Source organism: Impatiens glandulifera, chromosome 1 (genome assembly GCF_907164915.1).
Source record: "Impatiens glandulifera chromosome 1, dImpGla2.1, whole genome shotgun sequence".
NCBI lineage: Eukaryota > Viridiplantae > Streptophyta > Magnoliopsida > Ericales > Balsaminaceae > Impatiens > Impatiens glandulifera.
Genome location: NC_061862.1, coordinates 37,490,014 through 37,502,607, shown reverse-complemented (window position 1 = coordinate 37,502,607; position 12,594 = coordinate 37,490,014). Strand labels below are relative to the sequence as shown.

Genomic DNA, 12,594 nt, shown 5'->3' with positions numbered 1-12,594 from the left:
ATGTATCACATTATACATGAAGTAGGAGGACTTCTCCATTCTTGTATGACTATGGCTCCCACTCAATTTTTAGCAATCCCAACTACTGCCTTTATAACTCCCTTTTACGGAAAGCGTTTAACAGTGTCAAAGAAATACCAATCATCAAGTGAGCCCACAACATACTCATGTCTGAGGAATCTACTAAACATGGTTTAACTTAAAACTCTACAATATCTTTTGAAGAGTCTTAAGGTGGTTCAGTCTTACATGTATCATCCATACACATATATGTAATTGACTAGACATCTCCATGTCCTTATAGCCCATGAAACCTGACGCTATCAGTCAGCTTACAATATAGTAACTTATAAAATCATCTATGTCCATTTGATGATTTCAAACTATAGACTTTTAATAATTCAAAACTTCATTTCACTTAATGGGGTTTCATTCACCAGAACACTTAAGGTAATTTCATTTGTTAATAATGAATTATTTGGACATATTACTCAATATCGATAAAAACAATATAAATAAGGATGAAATATCATATATCATAAAATCATCAAGTCAAACATAAAATTGGTGTCTAACACTCATAAATATATAATGTAATGCAAAAACAAACTCAAAGCCATTCTCCAATGTGCTTGAGACCCTTAGCCCTAGTGTGACTCTCATGCTTGGGCCTAGGCATAGGTTTGGTTAGTGGATCTGCAATGTTGTCATCAGTATGCACCTTACACATCCTAATATCACCCATAGTGATGATGTGTCGAATAAGGTGATACTTTCTCATAACGTGTCTGGATTTGGAGCTCGAACTCGGTTCCTTTGCCTGAGCTATGGCACCATTGTTGTCACAATAGATATCGATAGACATTGAAATGCTAAGAACAACACTGAGTTCATCTAGGTACTTCCTCATCCAAATGGCCTCCTTTGCTGCTTCACTAGCAGCAATGTACTCAGCCTCTGTTGTAGAATCTACTATTGTACCTTGCTTGGAGCTCTTCCAGCTCACAGCTCCTCCGTTAAGGATAAAGACATAACCCGATTGAGATTCAAAGCCATCTCGGTCAGTCTGAAAGCTTGCATCAGTATAGCCTTGTACGATCAATTTTTCATCTCCCCCATATACTAAGAAATCATCCTTTGTTCTTCTTAAGTACTTCAGGATATTCTTATCTGCACTCCAGTGTGCTTCTCCAGGACTTGATTGGTATCTGCTACACATGCTCAAAGCATATGCAACATCTGGACGTGTACATACCATGGTATACATGATAGATCCTATAGTAGAAGCATATGGGATCTTGTTCATCTTCTCAAGCTCAGCAGGTGTTTTAGGACACTACGTCTTGCTGAGATATACACCTTGTTGAATGGGTAAAAATCCTTTCTTGGAATCTTGCATCTTGAATCTATTAAGAATCTTATCAATATAAGTTCCTTGACTTAATCCAAGAAGCCTTTTAGATCTATCTCTATAGATCTTAATTCCAAGTATGTACTCGGCCTTTCCTAAGTCTTTCATTGAGAAACATTTCTTCAGCCATTCTTTTACGGACTCTAGCATCGGAATGTCATTCCCAATAAGTAGTATGTCATCCACATACAAGACTAAAAAGGCTGCATTACTCCCACTAAACTTCTTGTAAACACAAGGATCCTCTTCGTATGTAATGAATTTAAACTCTTTGATCTTTTCATCAAATCGAAAGTTCCAACTCCTGGATGTTTGCTTAAGTCCATAAATGGACTTCTTAAGCTTGCATACCTTCCCAGCATGATTTGGATCTTCAAAACCTTCAGGTTGTGTCATGTACACATCCTCTTCCAAAAAACCATTTAGAAAAGCGGTTTTGACATCCATTTGCCATATCTCATAGTCATAATATGCAGCAATAGCTAGGATTATCCTAATGGATCTAATCATGACAACTGGTGAAAATGTCTCGTCATAGTCTATACCATGAATTTGTCTAAAACCTTTGGCAACTAGTCTTTCCTTGTAAACAGATGCATTTCCATCCTTGTCATTTTTGAGTTTGAAAATCCATTTGCTTCCTATGGGTTTTACCCCATTTGGCAAATCTATCAAGTCCCATACTTGATTTTCAAACATCGAATCCATTTCAGACCTCATGGCGTCAATCCATTTATTGGAGTCTGGACCCGTCACTGCTTGCTTATAGGTCGAAGGCTCACTATGTTCTAGCATAAGAACATCAAAGCTTACATTTAAGATGAAATCATCATAACGTCTTGGTTGTACCCTTGGCCTTTCCGATCTACGAGTGGGTTCAACTTGTTCAACAACTAAATCCGGAACATAATCTACAACTGTTTGTAGATCCTCTTGTTCTGGTTCTTGGATGTTCTGAGCCCCTGAGCCTTCAAAAGTAATCATCTCTGCATCGACATCATCCATGTCATTTTGTTGTTGAGTTTGTTGCTCTTCATCATCTTGAAATGTTTCAAGATGAAAATTTCTCCCACTTGACTTGTTGGAAAGGAACTCTCTTTCCAAAAAGACACTATCCCTTGCAACAAACACCTTTTGCTGAGTTGGATTGTAGAAGTAATATCCAAAACTTCCTTTTGAATACCCTATAAAAAAACATTTATCTGATTTTGGGGAAAGCTTCTCTGTTTGTAAATGCTTTACATAAGCTTCACATCCCCATATTTTCAGAAAAGACAACTTTGGAACATTTCCAGTCCATATCTCATATGGAGTTTTATTTACAGTTCTTGACGGATTCCTATTTAGTGTAAGTACAACGGTAGTGAGGGCATATCCCCAAAAGGATACCGGAAGATTAACAAAACTCATCATTGATTGGACTATGTCTAACAAAGTCTTGTTTCTCCTTTCAGACACACCATTTAGCTGAGGTGTTCCTGGGGTAGACAACTGTGTGACTATCCCACATTTTTTCAAATGATGATCAAATTCGTGGCTCAAGTACTCACCACCACGATCAGATTGAATTGCTTTTATTTTCTTGCCACTTTGAGTCTTTATTTCGTTTTGAAATTCCTTGAACTTTTCAAAGGACTTTGATTTATGTGACATAAGGTAAATATACCCATATATACTCATGTCATCAGTAAATGTGATGAAGTATCTATAGCCACCTCTAGCTTCAGTGCTCATTGGACCACAAACATCAGTATGTATTACGCCCAGTAGTTCAGTAGCCCTTTCAAACGTTCCTTTGAAAGGTGACCTTGTCATCTTGCCCATCAGACATGATTCACTTGTATCAATGGATTCAAAATCCATGTCTTTTAGAAGCCCATCTCTGTGGATCTTCTTCATGCGATTCGCACTAATGTGACCCAATCGACAATGCCATAGGTAGGCCTCACTCAAACTATTTAATTTTTGTCTTTTGTTATTTATGTTATACAATTCTGATTTGAGATCCAATACAAAGAGTCCATTACTCATTGGAGCAGTCGCATAGAAAATATCATTCTTAAAAACAGAAATATTTCCATTTTTAATGCTAAATTCAAAACCTTCAGAATGTAATACAGTAACCGAAACAAGGTTCATAGTATTGCAAGGAACATAATAACAATTATTCAGTTCTAATATTAAACAGAAGGTAAAGATAGACTTAAATCTCCTATGGTAAGTGCAGCAACACTTGCTCCATTTCCAATGCGCAAGTCTATCTCTCCTTTCTTCACTTGTCTTTTATTTTTAAGTCTCTGCACATATGAAATAATGTGAGTACCACATGCAGTATCTAATACCCAAGTAGGACCATTATTTAATGTGAGAACATCGGTTGTCATAATCTCAATAACATAAATATACCTGAAGTGGAACTCACAGTCCCGTTCTTCTTGTCTTCTAGGTACTTGAGATAATTTCTTTTCTAGTGTCCCTTGGCCTTGCAGTAAAAACAATCATGATCAGCAGCCATCTTTGGCTTCTCACCACCCTTGGGTTTGGCAACTTGTTTGCCTTTCCCTTAGTTATTGTTCTTTTTCTTAGCCACCTTCTTAAACCCCTTCCCATTGTTGATATTTAGAACTTCCTTCTTCTTGTCATTAATAATATTGCCTTCAACATTTTTAAGCATGTTATGGAGCTCATTTAGATCATTCTTTAAACCATTCATATGGTATTGCATTCTAAATGGTGCAAAACCATCATGTAAGGATCTAAGAATAATATTAGTGGCCAACTCTTGGTCATATGGGGTCCCCAGATTTTCCATCCTCTTGAAAAGCCCAGTCAGGCTAATCAGAGTTCTCTGGACCTTTTAAGAAAGATTTTCCTATATCCGGATACTCTCTTTAGTTGGACTGCTATTCTAAATGTTAGTTCAAGACTCCTGGTGCTGCTATTCTTCAACTCCATACTTGGATATTCCCATTCCAATTCCTATCATCATCGTCGCAGCTTGCGAGTTTGAGGAGGATAAGGTCGATTTGATGGAGGTGAGGACTCACTGGTTTTCCCTTCACAAGCTTGCTATCAAGTATAGCCTTGTGAGTCTCATATCGCTCTATCCTTGCCTGATCCTGAAACAGCGTTTTCAGTTCAGTTATGATAGTATAAGCATCAGAATGCAAAAACCTCTTTTGCAATTCAGGCTCTATTGCAGCTAGCATGAGGCAAGTAACAGGTAATGCTTCAGTTTTCACTCGAGTTGATGTTGCCTTCTCCTCATCTGATGAGGTTCCGGTCACAGTAGGGATAGGGGTAGTTAGGACGTCCTCACGTCCCTCAGACCTGAGAATAATTCTTAGATTCCTTTCCCAATCAAGGAAGTTCATTTCATTGAGCTTGTTTTTCTCAACAATTGAGCGCAGAGAGAATTTCAAATTATCGTTCGACATATTCTACAGAATATAAATGACATACAAATCAGTTTATGTTTTGAAATTTGCAAAATACTTATAATTGAACAATTTAAAATAAGTGAATGCACATTTTATTCAAGTTTTTATAGTCCCTTATGAATAAAATGATTCCAAGATCCCATTACAGACAATCCCCAACGTACTTTTACACTTCCTTAGGTCTTGTGTGTTCAAGGTAAGTAACAATTACTAATTATAACTTCTTATAATTCTTGGTTGATGATCCACATCCAATGTAGGATTCATCCCCATGCCTCAAGATCCAAAACTTTGCCTTTTGGTCTCTTGTTGGGTACAACCGTATCAAGGTTTATGAATCCCCGTATAGATTCATCCTTAGGAGCCTAAGGTTGAGGAAAGACACCCTTGCTTTTACGAAACTTATCCAACCAAAACCATAAACTTCATGGGTCATGACACGGAAAGGCATTGCCCCAATTTTCTTTAGGAACTTAAGTTTTGATTGTCTTTTATTTATTAGTGAAAAATATTATAAATAAAAACAATGCAATGAAAATTGTGATCCTAGTATGGCCCCTAAGATGCAAAAAAAAATATATAAAGAACTAAACTTCTTTGGTCTCCATGCTTGCACCCTTCATGGATCTCCATCCTTGAACTTCATGGTTCTTATTTGTATTACATAATTATTTATAATAATCAAATTATCAAAATAAATTACAAAATACATAACGATACGTAGATCATGTTATAAGAAAACATAACGATGCTCAGAGCGTATTTCAGGGCCATACTAAAAAAAATATTAATATTTAATAAGTGGGATTTCCTAACTTTTAGAAAACAAATATATCATATTTATTTGATCCAAATATTTATATAATCCAATTAAAATAAATATTTCTTTTATTTTCTTAAAGATAGTTTTACATCTTAATCTATGTAAAATTATATCATCGATATAGATCCCATCAAAATTAACAGTTAATTTATTGATCCTTTCAATATATGCAACCTTGCGCTCTGAACCACTGTCGGTTAATTAGATGTTCGTAGCGGAATAATTTATAGATCTAATCTAAACATCTAATCATATGATCATGCATAATTGATAGAATCATGATATATAGTTTATAGAAATATACCTTTGATGCGTGAACCGGATCAGATCAGGTAGTAATGAATAATCGAGAGCCCCACGTGTTGCTCCTCTACTTGGTCCACACGAGCCCGACTAGATCTCTTTACTTTCGACTGCTAGGACGAAAAAGACAATGGGGAAGCAATCCAATTGCTAGATTAAAAGATGATTTCTTCCTCTTGGAGTTCTCACCGTAATATAGCAAAAGCCGTTTTAAAAGAGGAACAATTCTCTCTTTATTCACTTACGTTTTCTTGCAAATAAGTGAATCCTTTTGTATTAAATAAAATTCCATAATTAACCATTAATTATATATTATTTTATTTCACAAATAAATAATATTTCTTATTATTAATAATATTTAATAAGTATTAATTATATATTATTTTATTTCACAATCTTAACTTCATAATTAACCATTAATTATATATTATTTTATTTCACAATCTTAACTCCATAATTAACCATTAATTATATATTATTTTATTTCACAAATAAATAATATTTCTTATTATTAATAATATCTAATATGTATTAATTATATATTATTTTATTTCACAAATAAATAATATTTCTTATTATTAATAATATCTAATATGTATTAATAATTAACCATATTTCTCGTTTATCTAGTCGGTCAACTTTAAGTGTGTGACCTCATAGGACCCGATTATAATAGTTATAGATTTAACCCCATTAATCGTAGTTGACTTCTAGCAAAGCACTACGACTCCTAAAATAATCAGATTAAATTATATCTGTTAATTTGTCCTATCCAAGTTTAGTCATTGCACATTAAATTAAATGACACAATTCCTCCAAAAGGGAATCACCAAGAAATTTATGAGAGCCTCGTCATCAATCAAAACTGTCTAATTTGTCCAGTGAAGTTCAAAGGAAACAAGAGGGTAATTTGGAGATTTAAAATGATTTATAAGGTTTAGAGGTTTCAATGTGTTCATCAGATTTTTGTAAGAATCAAGATGCAATGTTGATGAAATGGTAGATCGGTAATGTTAACATGGTTCTTTAATCCTTTTTATTATCCTCATATGTCAATTTCTAAGTTTGGTTGGAGGAATTTGTTCAAGTTGCAATGGGTCCTGATGTTGTTGTTGCATTGTTGATGCTTATGAACTGATCATGGTAGGTTTGTTCTTCTAATCCTATTAGATATTATTTGAGAATTGGTTAAGACTTAAGAGGTATAAGTTATGATCATTTTATTTTAGTTGGTTTGTTGCTGTGTGGATAAGAGCATGTAGGTCATGTTGTAAATACAACACAAAAGAAAAAAATAAAGGAAAAGACAATCATCTAGAGTATCAAACTCAAGCTCTATTGTTGGACATCAGCTGCCTTAAACCGTCTAACCAAAGCAACTGTTCAATCTGCTCGTGCATGAGGATATATTTAGTTGTTGGTTGATTTTGTATTTTCGAATTACTTGCATTTTGAGACCCTTTAATATATACTAAAAATTCTAAAATGGATAATTAAATATTTTCGAGCAATAATATAAAAGAAAAATAGCTTAAGGCCTTGTTTGAAATATATTATTTTTTCCTAATTTTGATCTATCTCATTTTTTCCAGGTACTATTAAGATCACGCATCATCTACATGTATTCATATCGATTTACGTATTTATTTTCTCATACCATGATGACAATCTAGACACATGTCCTAGGAACAGATTGATACAAACCTTTAGTCCCTATGTTTGGATTTATCTTAAGACGCATGTACTAAGATAGATTAAATAAACGAAGGGTAAAAGAAATATTTTGTGTAAAATGGTCAAAAGTTTATAATAGAGACCGTTCATTTGATATCAAAAAGGTTTATGACTCAATCAAAGGGAAATTGATGTTGTTAAAGCATGATTATTTTAACTTATTTAAAATAAGTTAGAATAAAAGAAATGAAGCAAAAATTGACCGTTAACAAGGTCAGGGGCCATAAAATGTTCAAGGATGTTTGAAATAATTATTTTGAAAACAAGCTTGGGCTCTTCTTCCTCGTGAACTTCATCCAGTGATGGCAAAGCCTTAGGCCAATAACTTCATGAGTGATGCTCCAATTCAGACAACTCCGGGAGGTTCATCCTCGTAGCGGTTTATTTCCTAGAGATTCCAATACATAAACATCGACGATGTATGGATCTCTTTCTTCAACGACGAACGCAAGATACAACTCTGATGATGAGTAGTGGACATCATTGAGGTTTGTCGACACGTCAAGTTAATTAATTATGTGAGAGGCTCCTTCACCTCGTCGCGCTAGCTATGGTGAATGATGTACGAAATCAAACTCAAGAAAATCATTATCAGCGTCTTCCTTTGCCTATTAATATTTCAGCAATGACGGATTTTTCTCACAGAGTTTATTTCATCTCGACCTTAAATCAGATGACTTCATCACGCTTCGATCTGTGTTTTCTCTAGAGAGCAAGAGCATCTGTGAATCATGAATTCACAACCTCCGTCTTCAATCAGCAACGATGAGCTCGTGAGAGAAAATTTTAACCTAACCTAGTTCTTTCTCTAGACTAACCACACATATCTCTAACTTAGCTAGATTCTATCAGGAAGGGGTAACCCAATCAATCAAATTATCCATCACATAGAAATATCATTAACTATAATGTTTATTATTTTACATTTTTCTCTAATATTTTTTATTGTGTGTAATTAATTTTCATTAATCAAATAATTTGATACTCTTAAAAAAAGGTAAATATGGTATATATTATATAGAAGGTTGAAAAAGAAAAGTGAATAAGAAAAGGAGCACTACATTCTACCAATAAGTAAGCATATCACAAAAGTGATAAAAAGATAAAAAGGAAATGTATAGATAGATTGATAGATCGATCATAGATAGATAGAGAGATAGATAGGTCTTTATATAGTAATTAGGTTCATGCATGATAATATATATATTTATTCAAGGAGAAGATGAAATAACTTAGACATTCTTTCGTTGGTTGATGGGTTCCTTTTGTGCATTGAAGTAAACAGTTGCAACCGGAACCCCAAGCATAGGTGATGAGAGAAAGCTCTAGTGTTGAAGTGGGCCCTGGTTATGATATTTGGCTTCTCAATAGTTTGGTCAACATATTTGGACTGTCTAAATAGTATTAGAATATAACGGTGAATTCCAACAGGCTGGGCATGGCTCCATGTATGGCACTATCTCTTTTCCTGCATTTTTAGTTTACTCATAGTTCAGTAGGTGAGTGTAAGAATTCATTTTTTTAAGGTTATGAGTTTGAATCTTCCCACCTGGTACTCAATTCTTAGTTAGCTAATTACATTTTAAGGTTACCCAACACGAAATTAACACACCTTGACCAGAATTGGTACCTCCGAGAATGTTGGTCACAATCCTAAAAGGATAAAATGAAACATTAGTATACATAAAAATTGTTGAACTCTTCTTACTATAATGATTCAACCCTTGGCGAATCAATGATATTGAATCCTCATTGATTACGGACCCCTCTTCTCGAGGGGACAAAACAATCATTTGAAACAAAAAAAAAAAATTTACTGGTTTTCCCTCACTCCTGTGAGAGGAAAATGAATCCCACCAGGCGTTTGATATACCCAAAAGATTCTATCACATTTTTATATGGGTTTGTAAGACTTAATATATTATTACCTATTACTATTGTTGCTCCTTTAATGTTTAATGCATTTTGATTGTAGAAATATGTAGTTAGCAATGCTTATTAAAAAAAATCTTAATGGAATAATTGTTAAATAAAATCTTTAAATAAGATGTTCAAGACTTAAAGCTTGTTTGATCTTTGATTATTTGAGAATTTTTTTTTAAAATTTTGTCTAACAAATCTTGTTTGCTATAAAATGTAAATTATTTGAGTTTTTAATTCGTTTAATTACTAAAATATATTTTTTAATATTTAAAATTAATATAAAATAAAATATTAATATTTAATATTTTTAGTTAATCAAATAAGTGATTTAATATTTATAATAATAATGTAATGATATGTAGAGAATTTCTAAAAAAGATTTGTGTTGAAATTATTTTATAAATTTCTTTACGGGATTATTGCACGGGATGAAAATAAATAATTAATTTATAAAATGGTGTCTTATTAACCAAATTTTAAAATAATTAAATTAAGAATTATTTAAATAAAAAATATAAATATAAATAATTAGACAAATTAAATAAACCAAACCAAATAAATAATTAAAAAATATATATTTTGGTTATATTATTGATTTATTTATTTTATAAGAATATGAAGGAATCAAACATGACTTAACTTAAATTCTAATCATGAGGTGGTGCAAGCTATTGATGGAGGGACCAATTCCAATACTACCCACCTTTCAAATAATTTTTCACAAAATACCCACATTTTTATTGCAATTCCTATTCTCAAATTAACCGTCTCTCTATTTTTAAATCATTAATTAACATTTTAATTACACATCTTTCACACTATTCCACTAATTACTTTATTTTATATAAATATATAATTAAAATTAATAATACATATATTAAATAAAATATATTACATAAATATTAAAATAATATATATTTTATTTTTACTTAATTTTATAAATATAATATATATAATTAAAAATAAACATTATAAATTAAATAATTCAAATAAATATTATAATCTAAAATAAAATACATTATATACACCTTTAATATTATATATTAAAATAAAATTTATTATATTATATTATATTATATAAATATTAAAATAACACATATATTAAAATAACACATATATTTTATTTTTACTTAATTTTATAAATCTAATATATATATAATTAAAACTAAACCCACTAAATTAAATAATTAAAATAAATATTATAAACTAAAATAAAATACATTAATTATCATATGGAGAATAACCTCCTACCTTCATTGTGTAATTCCAAAGGTTGCAATATACAAATTAATTTGTACACATTATCGAATAGAACCATTTACACCTTAATGAGTATTACATTGTATTTGTTACATGAAATTAAATTTTACATTCTCCCACTTGGTCCATTTGTATAATATTTATCTTAAAAAAAGACAAATATAGGAATTATGGTGTAACGCCAAAAATCGACTCTTCTAGAGAAGAATTTCGTTACACGATAGTCGCGTCCCATAATTCACCTTCCTCTCGAGTGAAAAGAGGAACCAAAATGGTAGGTTTGGCTAGAGTGCATTTAAAAACATCGATTTAGACTGTTTTGATTTTTGTAGATTCATCACCGGAAAGAAAATATTTTACGTGTTCAAACAATTTTAGAAATTATGTTCTTCGTTCGGTGCTTGGTTACACGCAGGGATGAATCTAGGTAGGGGCTCGAGTGGGCTGAAGCCCACCCCAAATTTCTTTTTACGTTTAAAATATGACATTACCCACTAATTTAAAAAAAATCAATAGAATTCACTATTTTATTTATTTAATTATTAAAAAAAATGGTAAAACTTACATTTATTTACCAATTTTATCCAAAATTTTCTCGTTTCTTACTTTAGCCCACCCTAAAATTTGTTTAAGCACACCTTACCACCGAATCCTGGGTCCGTCCCTGGTTACACGTGATAAATGGCTACCGCGCGATGTTTCACATGCCTCTCACTTGACAATTTTTACTTTACACTTTTGACCATTTAAAATAATATTATTCATCACCTTATTTATTTATTCAATCATAGACATGCGTCTAAAAATAATCTAAGCTTAAATACGTGTATCGTTTTGTATTTCTAGGACATGTGTCTATATCATGGTTCTAAATCTAAAATGTAACGAATAAAATAAATGATAGTACTTGTTATCGAGAAATGTAAGTATAGAACAAAATAAAAATGTTAGTTTAAACAGAATTCAAACAAACTTGCTTAGGTATATATTTTTTTTATTAGAAATCATTTTGTAATTTATATATATATATTTTGTGCTTTTTTAAAATAATGTTTTCTGAATTTTTAAATTTAAATAAGGCCGTTTGATATAAAAAAATAAGTAGAAGAAAAAATAACCAAATGGAGCAAATCAATCTGGCTTTAAGCCAGGTGGTCAAGGAGTTGGCGAGAAACTTTAACGACGAGTTAGTTCGGGCAGGTGCATCTAAGAAAGTTGAGGGATTGAAAGTAACATGTAAAGCTCATTAGGCAATCCAGAAATGGTGACAGTTGGGGGATTGAAAGCCATGGAAGTCTCTGATCAAAAGCCAAACCCGTGTAAGTAAAAGTTCAAATCGACGCAAAACTAACAGTAAAACCCAAAATCTCGCTTAACCTAAAATTCAAATGAGGGCGATAAACTCTAAAATAAAGCCGACAATTATATTTGGTACTCAGATCGATGGTTAGACTTATGATATTTAATTTAGTAACGGACAATTGTTTAATTAATTCTTGTGCCTAATCTGTATAAAATTCTTACAAAATCATTTTTCTAACAAAAAAAAATGTGACTTTCTAGTAAATATAATTTTGATGTTTGGAATAAAAAGAATTCCACATGCACTAACTCAAATACCCCAAAAAGATTAATCAAATAGACAGAGAAATCATTACCAAGGTGTACAGCTCATTAGTCAATCCAGAAATGCTGACAGT

The 12,594-nt window shown here is 32.0% G+C and overlaps 1 protein-coding gene across 1 annotated transcript; it reads right to left on the bottom strand.

Annotated features, from left to right (window-relative positions):
* Positions 1-610: 610 nt before the first annotated feature.
* LOC124924869 (secreted RxLR effector protein 161-like) lies at positions 611-1,306 on the bottom strand. Its single transcript, XM_047464856.1, has one exon. The coding sequence runs from the start codon at positions 1,304-1,306 to the stop codon at positions 611-613; it is 696 nt and encodes a 231-aa protein (XP_047320812.1).
* Positions 1,307-12,594: the final 11,288 nt, after the last annotated feature.

Coding starts and splice junctions, on each gene's coding strand:
- LOC124924869 (XM_047464856.1), bottom strand. CDS start 1,306: ATGAACAAGATCCCATATGCTTCTACTATAGGATCTATCATGTATACC.